The following is an 18,171-nucleotide window of genomic DNA, read 5'->3' on the forward strand; positions in this document are numbered from 1 at the left end:
AATTGATAGTATATTTGAAATTTGCTAAGAGAATAGAATTGAAACGTTCTCACACACACACACACAAAATCCCCCACAAAAAGAAACACAAAAACCCAATCCAATCCAACCCGAACTAGGACAATTTATTTCTCGGTACTATCTAAGCCACAGCTTTCCAATGATTATAAATATATGAGCAAATACCATGCAACAGGGTGGCTTTTTTTAAGCCAAGTATTAAAAAAAAAAAAACTAATAGTTTGATTTCATTACTATTTTTGCATTAATACATCTGAATTAAATTGTCAATAAAATATAAACAAATAAATACAGCTATGGAGGTAGGTAAAAAAAAAAAAAACTCTAACACATATAATTTAACCATGACATTGATATGCTTTGTTATTAATACCAAAACTAAATAGCCATCAGTCCTAAATAAAAATATACAGAGACAAACAGGAAATCCTCTTGTAAAATAAAAGTTAAAAAGAAAAAGTAAAACAACTGCCTTGAAGTTAATTTTTTTCAAGTGAATTATCAGAGTTAAAGTATTCATCTATGCAATTAATCCATTTATGAAGAAAATGGCTAGGATAATATATAATTTAAATAACAAAAATATTAAAGATCAATTTGCTCAACATTGTCTTCTATGATAGACAGAACATACCAAATCTAAGACGACTACTGGAAAACTTATAAAACATTTTTATTTAAAGGAAAACTTAAAACTAACTGACTACAACTACTAAAAAACTTTTTTTAAGTAGAATTACTGAAGTGATGAAAAGCATAAATTACAACCCACACAGGAAAAATTCTTGATATTCCAAAACTGACACGGTCCCTTTCCTACAGTTTACTGAATTTGTTTAAAAACTGAAGCAAGCAAGGTTAGGAAGTTAAAAAGGAGGTAAAGTTAGGTTAACTGACTTAAGAGAAAATTATGGTTCAACAGATAAAACACTAGCACAAGACAGCTCAAAGAACAGTATTTTAACATGTTTTGACAAGTAAGCACAAAGAACTTTTTTTAAGACACAGAGCCACTAGCAAAACAAAACAAAATTTAAAAAAAAACAACAACAACACTGTTCTAACATTTCCAGAAGCCGTGTGCTCTTATGGAAAAGAAACGTGTACCAACAAAGTCTTTGCTAGCACAGCCCTATGCTTCTCAGATTTTCCTTTCTAAACTTTACATTTGTGAGAATAATGTACCTAAAAACTATCTTTAACTTTATTACAAAATGCCCTCACTTTCCTTCCACATTCAGAACACAGGTTATTTTTTCAATCCTAATCCTTATTTAGTACTTACTCTGTATCTTTGACACATACGAAAGTAACTGTTTTGTTAAGACTGACCTATATTTTTGCAAGGAATGGAACAAGGAAGGGCTGAAAATATTGAGGATGCAGATACCACACAATCTACAGAAGACGCAGTAGAGGAGGGTCCTGGACACAGCACTCCTCCCTGCAGAGGAAGTAAAGTAACAAGTTCGCCAGCCTGACTACAAATGGAAGACATATGTTGTGTGTCTGTTACTAGCTAGTAAGTACTATGAATCAGCCATTATACTGACAGCTTTATCTGTATTATCCCTTATTTAACCTGTATAACAACCGTGCCATCACTCTGACCAATTTTACAAAGTAGAGCCTTACAGAGATTAAGCAACTTGTTAAAAAACTATTTATTTCTTTTAATTGGAGGATAATTATTTTACAACATTGTGATGGCCTCTGCCATACATAACCTTTTCCAAGAACATTCCTGAGTAAACACAGATCGGCTCCTGTTGTTTCCACCACATTATACTGTTTCTTACAAAAGCAGCAATGATTTAGTGAGTCTGTCCTATGATAAATGCTCACTTAATTCTTATAAAACCTTATGAGCCAGAGATTGTAATCCCTGCTTCATTAATAAGGAATCTAATACTTAAAATCAGGGATATGACTCCTTTAGGGTCATTCTAACCCTAAAGCCAATGTTCTGAATCACTACACCACAGTCTCTCCAAAGATGACTCTCAAAGGTTCAACCCTGAACCGTATCCTTCGGCCAGCGCAGCAAAAGGAACAACAGCAGGCACCATCTACTGAACATCTGCCATGCTGCCAAGTCTGAGCTCATTATTTTAAAACCTTACCCTGTGCAGCACTTACACAAATCCGATTAGGTGAAACTATCTTCATTTTACTGAAAAAGCCATTAAGGCTTATTGAGATAAGGTCTGATATTGGCTTGATAATGAGATAAGGCCTGATAAGGTTTATTGTGAAAGGCTTGATAGCTCTGAAGTAACAGGAGTGTGACACAAACTCAGATCACCTTGCCTCTAAAACTTCCTTTTTTAACCCTAAAGTCACACTGTCACTAAGAAGAGTATAGAAATGAGAATACAAAATACTATTAGACACATGGGTTTTCATTTCTTTTCATTTTGGTTGCACTGCATGGCATATGGGATCTTAGTTTTCCAACCAGGGATCAAACCTGTGCCCTCTGCATTGGAAGCGCAGAGTCTTAACCACTGAATAGCCAGGGAAGTATGAGTTTTCATTACTTACCTATTAAATTGTTAGAGACTCGCATGCGTGTGTGTGTGTGTGTGTCTGCTCAGTTGTGTCCAACTCTTTGCAACCCTAAGGACTGTAGCCCACCAGGCTCCTCTGTCCATGTGATTTTTCAAGCTAGAATACCGGAGTGGGTTACTATTTCCTACTCCACAGGATCTTCCCAACTCAGGGATTGAACCTGCAACTCTTGCATCTCCTGCGCTGGCAGGTGGATTCTTTTCCACTGTGCCACCTGGGAAGCCCTAGAGACCATATCCCACTGCAAATAATAATGCCAGGATTGACAAAGCCACAAAAACCGGCACATTCATCCACTGTCTATAAGAAACATCCCAGCACAGTCTGGAAAGGAACAGAGCATAGAACACAGAAGCCTTGAAAGTGTTCCCATCCAGTAACTGCGCTTCTCACCCACCTCAATTACACTAGTGCTGGATGTATTGTGAAAACCTAGCTACCGTATTAATCTTGCTTGAGAAGTGTAACCTTTTGATAAGGGATTACTGTTTCAATATGGAAATATTTGCGCATGCTCTACTTCAGGGTTTGGCAAATTACAGCCCAGACAGTCCACCTGCTTTGGAAATAAAGTTTACTGGAACCCAGCCCAGCTCATTTGCTCAAGTATTACCTGTGCTGCTTTTTTGTGCTTCCCTAGTGGCTCAGCTGGTAAAGAATCTGCCTGCAGTGCAGGAGACCCTAGTTTAATTCCTGGGTTGGGAAGATCCGCTGGAAAAGAGATAGGCTACCCACTCCAGTATCGTGTATCTTTCCCTGGTGGCTCAGCTGGTAAAGAATCCACCCGCAATGCAGAAGACCTGGGTTTGATCCCTGGGTTGGGAAAATCCCCTAGAGAAGGGAAAGGCTACCCACTCCAGTATTCTGGCCTGGAGAATTACATGGACTCTTTAGTCCATGGGGTTGCAAAGAGCTGGACACAACTGAGCGACTTTCACTTTCTTTCTGTGCTGCTTTTATACTACAAGGGCAGTTAAGAGGTGGGGTGACAGAGACCAGAAGGCCCTGCAAAGTCATCTGCCCCTTTGCAGGAAAAGTTTGCTAAGCTCTGTTGTTATTTTTAGTTCTACAAAACTCTAACTGGAACACAGACTTCAAATAAAAAATTTCAAACAACGTATCATTTCCGGGTTAATTCCTTCTTAATAGGTAGGACTATGTGCTAAGTCACTTCAGTCGTGTCCAACTCTTTGCAACCCTATGAACTGTAGCCCGCCAGGCTCCTCTGTCCATGGGATTCTCCAGGCAAGAATACTGGAGTGGGTTGCCATGCCCTCCTCCAGGGGATCTTCCCGACCCAGGGACTGAACCTGCATCTCCTGCATCTATTGCATTGCAGGCAGATTCTTTACCACCAGTGCCACCAGGGAAGCCCCAATAGGTAGGACAGGTGGATCCAAATTAAGCCCATGCTGGCTTGGTTATCTTGGAAAGAAATGTAAATAGATATAAAGAACTGTAGTTCTCATCTGAAATTTACTTGACCTTCCTGAGAATACAGACATAAAATTTAAGTTTTTCTCATCTTAAACCAACACGAAAATACAGAAATTGACAGTCATCCCCACTGCTGAAAAACAGTAAACAATTTGGCATAAGCAATACCCTCTATCCTCATTAAAAAAGAATATTCAGAGTAAAAAATACCACAAACCTTGTGTGTTCTTAAAAGACATGATGGCCTGTCTGTAGGGGTTTGGCGCATCTGCAGCATCTGTCAGGTTGGCCAGCACCAGCAGAAGCAGAAGACTCTGGTTGGCCAGAGGGGAAGAAAGTTCTGAGGCAGTGGCCACTTTGCTGCCCACGCCGCCCAGTGTGAAGACAGTCCAGAGTCCAGCTTGAGAAGAAAACACACAATTGAAATGTACTGGGACTAGCAAGATGAATCTATTTCTGTACAATATTGTATACTTTCTCATATTCTAGAGTTTTAAATAATACTCTTTTTTGATTATGAAAGTAAAATAGGTCCATCATTTGGAAATTCTCATATTGCCCATGGACATAAGACTTCTAAAGACTATTGTTTCCTGTTCCCATAATTCCACTTCCACTTTCCAAAGATAATCAGGATATTATTAAGTTTCTTATACACCTTTCTCAATTTTTCTTTACATATCAAAACATATACGCAATTATAAGAAAATTTCATGTACAACTTTATACCAATATTTTTGAAAACCTAAGCAAAATATGCATATCTAGGAAAATACAAAATACCAAAATTGGCAAAGACAATGGAAGTCTGAATGGATAAATAACTTTAGGAGAGTGTAAACCAGAGTCAAAGAGCCAACCTTTAAAAACAAACCAAGTCCAAATTTTTATTTTACAAATAAGTCTACCAAACCCTCAATGTTATACATATATATAATATATAATATTTCTCATATTATATATGCAGTGCCCAAGTACAGAACAGGAATCATAGCTATATACTCATTTGACAAGGCCAGAAAAATCTCCTTGATACTGAAACTGGATTAAAAAATGCATTTAATCACATTAAAAAAAAAACTTAGGAATAAACCTAACCTAAACAAGAGTTTGTAAAAGACTTATCTGTTGGAGGTTCCTCAGAAAACTAAAAACAGAATTACCGTATGATCAAGCAATCCCACTTCTCTGCATATATCCAGTTGTTGTTTTTGTTTAGTCATTAAGTCATGTCCAACTTTTTGTGACCCCATGGACTGCAACACGCCAGGCTCCTCTATCCTCTATGGGATTTTGCAGATAAGAATACTGGAGTGGGTTACCATTTCCTTCTCCTGGGAGTCTTCCCAACCCAGGGAGCAAACCTGCATCTCCTGCACTGGCAGGCAGATTCTTTACCTCTGAGCCTCCAGGGAAAGATACACGCACCCCTATGTTCACAGTGGCACTATTCATAATAGCCAAGACGTGGAAACAACTTAAATGTCCATCCACAGATAAACGGATAAAGAAGATGTGGTACATACACAAAATGGAATACTATTCAGTCATAAACAAGAATGAACTAATGCTATCTGAAACAACATGGATGCAACTAGATATTATCATACTAAGTGAAATAAGTCAGAAAGAAAAAGTCTATCACTTATATGTGGAATCTAAAGTATGACACAAATGAGTCTATCTATGAAACAGAAACAGACTTACAGACATAGAGAAGAAACAGATAGTTTCCAAGGCGGGATGGGTGAGGGAAGAATGGAGTGGGAGATTGGGGTTAGTAGATAGAAGCTTTTACATATAGAAAGGATAAACAACAAGGTCCTACTGTATAGCACAGAGAACCATATTCAACATCCCATGATAAACCATATGGAAAAAAATATTTTTAAAAAATTATGTGGGTGTGTATATATGTATATATATACACACACATTAAAAACAAACTAAAAAAATAAGTGATCACTACACACAAACTTATATTTATTCAAAACAATGTTCACAATATAGTTGGGAAATTTGAGGCATTTAATAAGAAAAGCAAAATTATATAAGAAAGTACAACCAGTAGCCAAGTATTATTTGCTTTGGGACTGATTTGCTGTTTATCTTGACATTTTTAAAAATTTCTAGTCACTTCCTTCCACCCAGAGTATGCTCCATAACTGCCTTCCCCTATATCCAACACTGTGTGTTCCAGGATTGCAAGCAAAGAAAAACACAACTAGAAAGTTCAATCGGCAATAAAAATAATCACAAAATGCTCTCCAATGTAAAATATAAGTGTTTTCTTTTTTTTTTTTTGGAGTCTCTTCACAGCTGCACATCTTCATTACCAGGAGAAATAAGAGTCGACTAGCCCTGGACAAATTTAACAAACAAAATTCAGATTCTCTTTTAACAGAACTTCAAGTCTCCTTTTTTTTTTTTTAACCCCCTTCAAGTTTTTCCAAGAGGTCTGCAAAGCTGCTTATAAAGTCAGACAAATGAACATTTTATTGAGAAGCTCTCCCACCCCACCCCCACCCGACACACAGCCTTCCTTCCCTACTCTGGTAAATATCACTGCTATGTGGCTTTTCCTTCCTTATAGGGAAAAGGAGGCACCCTGCCATTGCCTACATTGTAGTTTAAACTGGCCCATAATATTGGACTAAAATTCTTCCAAAAGCTCGTTTCTTTTTGCTGATCCAAGCCTCTGATCTCTGACCCAAGAATCTTAGTGGAATTGCATTTTCCTGCTGGCAAAAAAAAGTTTCTCTCCACCAGAAAAATAAGGGAAAGTTACAGTATATTTCCTTCTGTTCTAAAAACCAAATTAAGAATGATCTCCAAAGTTTTTTAATTGTATCCCTCAGGTCTCCAAATAAATGCTTAAAATAAAATTCATCTAAGAGTACTGAAATTAACTAAAAGAAAAAACTGAGTGTTGGTGATTCAACCTTTTAAAAGTAGTGACTCAAGATTATTTATCCTGAAGAATAAAAATGTGAGAAAAATATAAAGTGTGACAAACTGAAACATCAGTAAAATAATAATCAAAGAAAAAACACAACTCATTTTAAGAAATTTTGAACTCAAACTATTAAGACAATGGAATTCAGGTAAATTACTACTTTCTTCACATTACTAAACATACCACTTGCCACACTACAACTGATTTCTTACATCTAACATCTATATTGTAAAACACTAATTATTCAAGCAAAACTATACCAAAAACACATAACATACTATACTGTCTTCCATAGCTATAAAAATCTGATAGAAGGGTCATATTCATATATTTTGAGCTGTATTCCTGTAACAAAACAGATATGAAAAAATTAAGGAGAAAGCAGGTCAGATAAATACTTATGAAAATTCTGCCAGAGACATTTCAATCAACACAGAAAAAAGGGTAATCGGTCAATAAATAGGCAGCAAGTACCTAATTACAGTTAGGCCCTATGCCAGGTACAAAATATATAAACAAGAAAAAAATCATACTTTGTCTCTGAGGAGTTTAGAGAAAGGGGAAGCAAATATTCATATCAATTTTAATTGCCATAATGATCCAACAAATATACCTAGTTCTTAAGGCATCTATACTTTTCCTCTCTAAGTGTAGTGAAATAATGGAAGACAGTTTTGCCAAGGAAGTCACTGAACATGCATTCCAGGGCAGACATTAGGGCAGAGTAACTACCTGACCCCAATATCATGCTCTCTTTCCTTTCATTAATAAAACACTCTGATGTTGAGCTGGGCAGAACTACATTTCCCAATCTGTCTTACAGAACACTATGGCCACATAACTAAATTGCAGCCAACAGGATGTGAGTAGGAACAGCACTTGCAAGTTTTAGATTATATCCTTAAAAAGAACTTATTTTCTCTTCCAATCCTCATGCTTCACATGTGCGAGAACTCAGGTAAAAGGGTGGGCAGGCAGATTCAGTTTTGTGCATGAGGATATGACCAAGGGAATGGCAAAACAAGAGAGAAGGAACTCTGTTCTCTGGATGGCCTCAGGAAGCAAACCTGCCTATACCCCTAGACTAACTTAGACTTTCACGTAAGAGAAATGTAAATCGTTTATTTTTTTTTTTAAGCCACTGGTATCTGATCTCTATTAAAAGCCAAACCAATATCCTAACAAGTAAAGTGTTGTTGTTGTTTAGTGCTGTCAAGTCCAATTCACTGCAGTTCTATGAACTGCAGCACCCCAGGCTTCCCTATCCATCACCATATCCCAAAGTTTGCTCAAACTCAGGTCCATTGAGTCGGTGATGCCATCCAACAATCTCATCCTTTGTTGCCCCCTTCTCCTCTTGCCCTCAATCATTCCCAGCATCAAGGTCTTTTCCAATGAGTCAGCTCTTCGTGTCAAGTGGCCAAAGTATTGGAGCTACAGCTCCAATTCAGGGTCGACTTCCTTTAGGATTGACTGGTTTGATCTCCTTGCAGTCCAAGGGACTCTCAAGAGTCTTCTTCAACACCTCAGCTCAAAAGCATCAATTCTTCAGTACTCAGCTTTCTTTACAGTCCAACTCTCACATCCATACATGACTACCTGAAAAACCATAGCTTGGACTACACAGACCTTTGTCAGCAAAATGATGTCTCCGCTTTTTAATATGCTGTCTAGGTTTATCATACCTTTCCTTCCAAGGAGCAAACATCCTTTAATTTTGGGGCTGCAGTCACCATACACAGTGATTTTGGAGCCCAAGAAAATAAAATCTGTCACTGTTTCCACGTTTCCCAAACAAGTCTAGCCATACAGTGATGGGACCAGATGCCATGATCTTAGTTTTTTGAATGTTGAATTTTAAGCAAGATTTCTCACTTTCCTCTTTCATCCTCATCAAAAGGCTAAGGTCCTCTTAGTTTTCTGCCTTTAGAGTGGTGTCATCTACATATCTGAAGTTGCTCATAATTTCTCCTGGCAATCATGATCCCAGCTTGTGATTCATCTAGCCCAGCATTTCCAATGATGTAATCTGCATAGAAGTTAAATAAGCTGGGTGACAATATACAACCTTGACATACTCCTTTCTCAATTTTGAAGCATTCCGTTGTTCCATGTCCGGTTCTAACTGTTGCTTCTTGTCCTGCGTACAAGTTTCTCAGGAGACAGGTAAGACGGTCTGGTAACCCCATCTTTTTAAGAATTTTCCACAGTTCGTTGTGATCCACACAGTCAAAGGCTTTAGGGTAGTGAATGAAGCAGAAGTAGATTTTTTTCTGGAATTCCCTTGCTTCCTCTATTATCTAATGGATGTTGGCAATTTGATCTCTGGTTCCTCTCCTTTTCTGAATCCAGCTTGTATGTCTGGAAATTCTCAGTTCATGTACTGATGAAGCCTAGCTTCATCAATCCCTCAAAAATTGAAGGATTTTGAGCATTATCTTGCTAGCCATGTGCAATGAGTGCAATTGTACAGTAGTTTGAACATTCTTTGGCATTGCCCTTCTTTGGGACTGGAATGAAAACTGATCTTTTTCAGTCCTGTTGTCACTGCTGAGTTTTCTTAATTTGCTGACATATTGAGTGTAGCATTTTAACAGCATCAACTTTTAGGATTTTAAATAGCTCAGCTGGAATTCTATCACCTCCACTAGCTTTGCTGGTAGTAATACTTCCTAAGGACTACTTGACTACCCACTCCAGGATGTCTGGCTCTAGGTGAATGACTGGTTATCTGGGTCATTAAAACCTTTTTTGTATAGTTCTTTTGTATATTCTAGCCACCTCTTCTTAATCTCTTCTGCTTCTGTTAGGTCGTTACCATTTCTGTCCTTTATTGAGCCCATCTTTGCATGAAATGTTCCCTTGTATCTCTAATTTTCTTGAAGAGATCTCTAGTCTTGCCCATTCTATTGTTTTCCTCTATTTCTTTGTGTTGTTCACTTAAGAAGGCTTTCTTATCTTTCCTTGCTATTCTCTGGAACCCTGCCTTCAGTTGGGTCTATCTTTTCCTTTCTCCTTTGCCTTTTGCTTCTCTTCTCTCAGCTACCTGTAAGGCCTCCTCAAACAATCATTTTGCCTTTCCTTTTTGCATTTCTTTTTCTTGGGGATCGTTCTGGTCACTACCTCCTATACAATGTTACGAACCTCTGTCCATAGTTCTTCAGGCACTCGGTCTACCAGATCTAATCCCTGGAATCTATTTATCACCTCCACTGTATAATCATAAGGGATTTGCTTTAGGTCATACCTGAGTAGACTAGGAGTTTTCCCTACTTTCTTCTATTTAAGCCTAAATTTTGCAATAAGGAGGTCATTATGTGCTATAAAGTTCCAAAACACTACCACTTGGTTAGTGATCTTTTTAAAAAACGAACAACAGTTTTTTAAAATTCTTTGCCCATCAATCTCCTTAAAGTTTCTGAGATAATTATAGATGCATATGCTCTCATTTAAAAAAAAAAAAAAAAGCACCTTTTCAACCAATTTCCTCTAATGGTAACATCTTATAAATTTATAGTAGAATATCCCTATCAGGATCTGACACTGATACCATCAAAATACAGAATGACTGCACCACCAGTGAGAAACATTTGCATGGGAAAAAATATCTGATGACCACTTAACTTCGTTGAAGTTAATTTCTTTAAAGGGTCACATACCAGACACAGAGGAAACATACTGTCACCAAGTATGTACTTATTACCTGGGCACTTACATACACTCGTCTCATCATTTAATAAGGTACTGGTATGGATCAGTCAAAGTGCAAGAAACTACATCAGACACTAATGAACCCAAAGACAATGAGGCCCTATCCATGAAGTTTATAGTCAAAAGGAAAAACAAATATAGAAAAGACAAGCAAATAAACTGTCATGAGTTTATGGGGAGACAAAGGATGACGCTGGAAGAAAAAATAGTTCAGAAATCAATGAATAGAACTGACACTGGTTTATAGACTTTTTTTCAAGCTTACAATTAACCAAAGAAGGCATTCTACGTTCTTCCATTTTTTTAATTTTTTCTTTCATTTTCTTCTCCTACTTTTTTGCTTTAAAAAATTCCTCAAGGTCCAAATCAGACTTGTCTATTCTAATAAAGCAAAAAACTGCTTTTACAGTACTCTGATTACAACTCTCTTTAGCACTGTACTTACAAAAGTCTGGTTTTGATCATACTTACGCATGTAAGATAAATTATTCAACATCAGAGTAATCCAAGTCTATGCTCCAACCACTGTTGAAGAAGCTGAAGTTGACCGGTTCTGTGAAGACCTACAACATCTTCTAGAACTAATATCAAAAAAAAAAAAGATGTCGTTTTCATCACAGGGGACTGGAATGCAAAAACTGGAAGCAAAGAGATACCTGGAATTAACAGCCAAGTTTGGCCTTGGTGTACAAAATGAAGCAGGGGAAAGGCTAACAGAGTCTTGTCATTAGAAAACGCTGGTTTTCCAACAACCCAAGAGATGACTCTACACATGGACATCACCAGATGGTCAATAACAAAATCAGACTAATTATGTTCTTTGCAGCCAAAGATGGAAAAGTCTATACGGTTAGCAAAAGCAAGACCTGGAGGTGACTGTGGCTCAGATCATGAGCTCCTTATTACAACATTCAGGCTTATATCGCAAAAAGTGGGGAAAACCACAAGGCCATTCAGGTATGACCTAAATCAAACTCCTTATACAGTATACAGTAGAGGTGACTAATAGATTCAGGAATTAGGTCTGGTAGATAGAGTGCCTGAAGAACCATGGACAGGTGTTTGTAACACTGTACAGGAAGCAGTGACCAAAGCCATTCCAAAGAAAAAGAAATGCAAGAAGGCAAAACGATTGTCTGAGGAGGCTTTACAAACAGCTATGAAAAGAAGAGAAGCAGAAGGCAAGGGAGAAAGGGAAAGATACACCCAACTGAATGCAGAGTTCCAGAGAACAGCAAGGAGACACAAGAAGGTCTTTTTAAATGAACAAGGCAAAGACAAAGAGGAAAACAATACAATGGAAAAGACTACAGATCTCTTCAAAAAGACTAGAGGTATCAAGGGAACATTTTATGAAGAATGGTCATGATAAAGGACAGAAATGGTTAAGGACCTAAAAGAAGCAGAAGAGATAGAGAAGAGGTAGCAAGAATGCACAGAACTAAACAAAAAAAGTCATAATGACCTGGATAACCATGATGCTGTGGTTGCTCACCTAGAGCCCAACATCTTGGAATATGAAATCGAGTGGGCCTTAGGGAGTATTACTACAAACAAAGCTAGTGGATGAGATGGAACTTCAATTGAGCTATTTAAAATCCTGAAAGATGACGCTGTTAAAGTGCTACTTTAGGTAGCAAATTATAGCAAATTCAGAAAACTCAGCAGTGGCCACAGAACTGGAAAAGGTCAGTTTTCATTCTAATCCCAAAGACCATCAATGCCAAAGAACGTCCCAACTACCATGTTGTTGTTCTTCAGTCACTAAGTCACCTCAGACTCTGCAACCCCACCAACTGCAACACTTCAGACTTCTCTGTCTTTCACTGTCTCCCTGAGTTTACTCAAACTCAAATCCATTCAGCCAGTGATGCCATCCAACCATCTCATCCTCTGTCATCCCTTCTCCTCCTGCCTTCAATCTTTCCCAGCATCAGGGCCTCTTCCAACGAGTCAGCTCTTCACATCAGATGGCCAAAGTATTGGAGCTTCAGCTTCAGTATCAGTCCTTCCAATGGACATTCAGGGTTGACTTCCTTTAGGATTGTTTGGTTTGATCTCCTTGCTGTCCAAGGGACTCCCAAGAGTCTCCTCCAGCACCACAGTTCAAAAGCATCAGTTCTTTAGTGATCAGCCTTCTTTACGGTCCAACTCTCACATCCATACAAGACTAGTGGAAAAACCATAGCTTTGACAATATGGACCTTTGCTGGCAAAGTGATGTCTCTGCTTTTTAATACACTGTCTAGGTTTGTCATAGTTATTCTTCCAAGGAGCAAATGTCTTAATTTCATGGCTGCAGTCACTATCCACATTGATTTTAGAGTCCAAGAAAATGAAATCTGACACTGTAGCCACATTTTCCCCATCTATTTGCCATGAAGTGATAGGATCAGATGCCATGATCTTAGCTTTCTGAATGTTGAGTCTTAGGCCAGCTTTTTGATTCTCCTCTTTCACTTTCATCAAGGGGCGCTTTAGTTCCTCTTCACTTTCTGCCATTAAAGTGGTATCATCTGCACAACTAAGGTTGTTGATATTTCTCCCAGCAATCTTATTCCAGCTTGTGATTCATCCAGCCCAGCATATTTCATGAGGCTTCCCTGGTAGCTCAGACGGTAAAGTGTCTGCCTACAATGCGGAAGACCTGGGTTCGATCCCTGGGTAGGGAAGACCCCCTGGAGAAGAAACCCACTCCAGTATTCTTGCCTGGAAAATCCTATGGACTGAGGATCCTGGTAGGCTACAGTCCATGGGGTCACAAAGAGTCAGACACGACTGAGCGACTTCATTGTCAGACTGTCACTCCCCATATAAGTTAAATAAGCTGGGTGACAATATACAGCCTTGATGTATTCCTTTCCCAATTTTGAACCAGTCATGACATTGTTCCATGTCTGGTTCTAACTGTTGCTTCTTGTCCTGCATACAGGTTTATGTATGTCAAAGGTGTATATTGTCACCCTGCTTATTTAACTTCTTTGCACAGTACATCTCTCTAAGAGTTTTCCCTGTCCTTCTCTATCTCCCAGAGTTTGCTCAAATTCATGTCTACTGAGTCTGTGATGCTATCTAACCATCTCATCTTCTGCGGTCCTCTTCTCCTTTTGCCTTCAACCTTTCCCAGCATCAGAATCTTCTCCAATGGGCCAACTCTTCACATCAGTTTCACTATAATGGCAGAAAGTAAAGAGGAACTGAAGAGCTTCTTGATGAGGGTGAAAGAGGAGAGTGAAATAGCTGACTGGATACTCAACATTCAAAAAACTAAGATCATGGCACCTGGTTCCATCACTTCATGGTAAACAGAAGGGGGAAAAGTGGAAACAGAGACAGATTTCATTTCCTTGGGCTCCAAAATCATTGTGGACTGTAACTGCAGCCATGAAATTAAAAGAAGCTTGCTCCCTGGAAGGAAAGCTATGAGAAACCTAGATAGCATATAAAAAGCAAAGATATCACTTTGCTCACATAGGTCTATATAGTCAAAGCTATGGTTTTTCCAGTAGTCATGTATGGATGTGAGAGTTCGACCATAAAGGTTGAGTGCAGAAGAACCAATGCTTTTGAACTGTGATGCTGGAGAAAACTCTTGCGAGTCCCTTGGACTGTAAGGAGATCAAACCAGTCAATCCTGAAGGAAATCAACCCTGACTATTCAAAGGAAGAACTGAAGCTGAAGCTCCAATACCTTGGCCACCTGATGCAAACAAACAACTCATTGGAAAAGATCCTGATGCTGGGAAAGATTGGAGGCAAAAGGAGAGCAGCATAGGATGAGATGGTTAGATAGCATCACTGACTCAGCGGACATGAATCTGAGCAAACTCCAGGAGACAGTGAAGGACAGAGGAGCTTGGCATGCTCACATGATGCAACTGAACATCAGTGAACAATGTAGGTAACTTACATACAAATCTTCCTGTGGTCTCCTTGATGGAAAAGAGCTGCATCTTTTTCATGTTTTACATTCCTTAGAGGGCTTCAAGTTATAAATTTAATTTGCTCCTTTACTTCAACTTTGCTTTCTTTAGTATTTCAGTTACTCACCAAAGGTTATTTTTACAGTGTGTAAGACAGAACTTATATTTTAAAAGTATATAAACAACAGGGATTTTATATTTGGTATTTAAAGGGAAAGCATGCTATTTTTAATCATCTAAATATAGCTCTCAAAAATTGGCTTTAGTCCTACATTTCAAATTGTAACACTGTAACTGTGACAAGGATACTAGGAAACAGGTATTTTCAGACACCAGGGGCAGGACTGTAAACGGGCTCCATGTTTAGGAAGGGAAATCAAGTAATGTGCATCGCAAGCATTAGCAGTGTGCAGATTATTTGGCCTAACAAGTCCAACTCTACAGTTTATTCTAAAGAATGAATACAGGGACTTCCCTGGAGGTCCACTGGTTAAGAATCCGCCTTCCAACGCATGCAACAAGGATTCTATCCCTGGCTGTGGAAGTGAGATCCCACATGCTGCACAGCCACAAGCCCGCACACCGCAATTCAAGAGCCTGCGTGCTCTAGAGCGCATGCGCTGCAGCAAGCAACGCCCACGCCACAACTAGAGAAAGCCTGTGTGCCACATCGAAGGCTGGGCACAGCCAAAAAAAGGTGACCGAACACAAAGATCAAATTAGAGAGCCAGCCATCTTAAAGCTCAGTGAAAACATATATATGTAAATATTAAATAAAAAGGAACTGGCTGAATTAATTGTGACATATTCGTCAACACAAGAGAAAACCAAGCCTGTGGTTAGAAAGCCAGGCATATCACCCAGAATGTCAACAAGATTAACATTTTCCCAGTAGACTATCACCTAGTTTTTTAACATCTAAACTTCCTAGAACGTCACTCAGTTTAATGCTTTTCAACTAGTGTTTATAAAATGATCTTTTATATTTATACCTCCAAAACTCAAAACATTAAAAAAAAATAATGTATTGGAGGGGAGGGAATCAAATTTCGTTACAAAGATAATTGGTATGACAGAATCATTGACATTTTGAAATTGAACTGAGTGTTTAAAAAAAAAAAAAAAGGAGATGAATGTCTCAGATGTTATTGATAACTAAGAAGGCATCTCAGTGTCATGCCCTGTGAGAGACATTCTCCACCATTGGGCACATATACTAAATGTGTTTTCTAAGACCTTTCACAATAAGCCCTTGATTTTGCTAAGTGTTATACAGTAAGAGGCAAAAGTTGAAAAGGTTGTAAATAAGAAAGAGGAAAAAATGACTAAACAGAAGAGAAAAAATTATTATTTAAATCATTACTTTGATCAGGAAGCCATGTTTTAAGCATTTTATATAAAAATACACTAGTTTGTTAAACACTGGCATTTAGTGTGCTTTTAAAAACGGGTTGAATATTTTGAGTTATTATATATATAATTTTTAAAATTTAAAATAATGGTAGATACATTCCAGGTCAGTATTTTTGGCAGAATATCTGATTTTCATGAATGGATTACTGATATTAAGTGGTAGATACCTGCAATGCTTAACTATTTTGGAGAGCCAGTTGTTGTGGTTTGACTACAAAGGAACACAGGGAGACTTTTGAAGATGACAGAAATGCTCATATCTTATGGTTATGGTGGTCAGTATATGACTGTATGTGTTCATTAAACAGAAGGTAAATTTTACTGTATATAAATTATATCTCAGTAAACACACTCCATCCTTTCCTTCTCCAAAAACCTGTTGGGCATGGATATGGAACAAGGTGAACTCTCATATACTCTAGTAAGAGCATAATAGGTGAAAACAATTTGGAAAACTGTTTAATTGTACCCACTATACGTGAATGATGCACAGCTAGGACCCAGCAATTTGCCTAATTATTATACTCAATAAAATGCTTACATATGTGCAAAGACATGTACAAAGATGTACATAGCATTATTTTAACAGGCAAAAGTTGGAAATAATCAAATACTTATTACAGTATGAAGGAGAAATACAATATGAGATAGTCTTAAGATGGACTAATACAAAAATGATCAAACTATACCTCATGAAAAAACATAAATGAATTTTACAAATCAAAGAAGACAGGAAAGAATACATATGATATCATAGCATATGATTCCATCAATATAAAGTTCAAAATTAATCTATGGTGCTACAAGTCACAGCAGTGGTTTCCCCTGCAGCTGGGAGAGGAGAGCTATTAGGAGAGCGCATGAGAGGAGGTTCTGGGGTGCCAGGAATACTGGTCCTGACTGGTAATTCATGTATGTTCATTCATTTTTGATAATGAACTGAACTATACACTAATTGTACATTTTTCTATATGTTAAATTTAAGTTAAAATGCATACCACTAGGAAAACACTGTAGGCATTCCCTTTTGTAACATGATGATAAGTATATACCATAATGCTTAGAGTGGTTTACCTCTGATTACTGATGCTAAATGTGATTTGCTTTTGATTAGAATGTTTTGATTTCTAAAATAACGTAAAAGAAACCATAAAATTTGAAAAAGTTTACATGATATCTTTAGAACAATATTTCTTAAAAGAAATATACTAAAATATTAGTTTATTGATGAACACACACCCTATTTGATATAGTATCTTTATTAAAGGGCCCACTTAGTCCTCAAGTATCTCTCTTTCAATGTAATCAGCCTATATTAAGGAACTTTCATTAGCAATTTTTTTTTTGTTTTAAAATGAATATAAAACAACAACATACACAACCTTGAACTACAGCCAATCATACCATAGTGTTAGGAAAGGGGAAAGGGTGGTGAGAAGGTCACTAATATTTTTACTTTTTTACATATGTTCACATTTAAAGCACTCTTAAAATATCTGGTGACTGTTAGTTCCTAAAACAGTTCTGAGTCAAATTCAATTTTCCTAACACAAAACAACACGATATTACTACCCCCAGCCTGTCTCCCAAAAGGAATGCTTTGACCATCTCAGGAAAGAGAAAACAACACACCATAAAAGAACAGAGGAAAATGTTTTAGAAACTCATAGCACACTAAAACATTTTATCCACCTTTGTAGTTTGAAATCTGTCAGAATCTCTGATTTGTAATCCAGCATAATATAAGCCATATGAAACTTTAAAAGTCTTATTCTTTTAAGAGTACAAAATAGAACTATTAAAGAAAAATTGAAAAAAAAATCTGCTGAAATAATTCAGTATTTATGAAGATAATACCTGTTTTCAAAAAGGAAAAATAATGAAAGGTAACAGAATTCATTTGTCTAAGTAAAACTCGAGAATCACCTCTAAATAAACATTTATAAGATTCTAAGATGAGCCAGGTGGAATACTAAAGTGTAGAGTATGAAAGGAAACAAAATGAATAAGAAACCTAGTGTCCTCTGAGATAAATCCTATCTCATGTTCCCATGCAAATAACTATGATCCCTGAAATACGAAAGGGGCATTGTGCCTGTGTGCTCAGAGAACAGACAGCCCTTCTTTGAACAGGCCCAT

The 18,171-nt window shown here is 37.6% G+C and overlaps 1 protein-coding gene across 4 annotated transcripts in view; it reads right to left on the minus strand.

Annotated features, from left to right (window-relative positions):
* Positions 1-18,171, minus strand: part of DYM (dymeclin) — a 382,103-nt gene that overhangs the window by 241,689 nt on the left and 122,243 nt on the right. For all 4 annotated transcript variants that reach the window (XM_043444328.1, XM_043444326.1, XM_043444327.1 and 1 more), the window contains one exon: positions 4,247-4,429. In XM_043444328.1, coding sequence (XP_043300263.1) covers positions 4,247-4,429 — 183 coding nt within the window. The remainder of the gene's footprint in view (positions 1-4,246; positions 4,430-18,171) is intronic.

The sequence above is a fragment of the Cervus canadensis genome, chromosome 23, assembly GCF_019320065.1.
Source record: "Cervus canadensis isolate Bull #8, Minnesota chromosome 23, ASM1932006v1, whole genome shotgun sequence".
NCBI classification, from domain to species: Eukaryota; Metazoa; Chordata; class Mammalia; order Artiodactyla; family Cervidae; genus Cervus; species Cervus canadensis.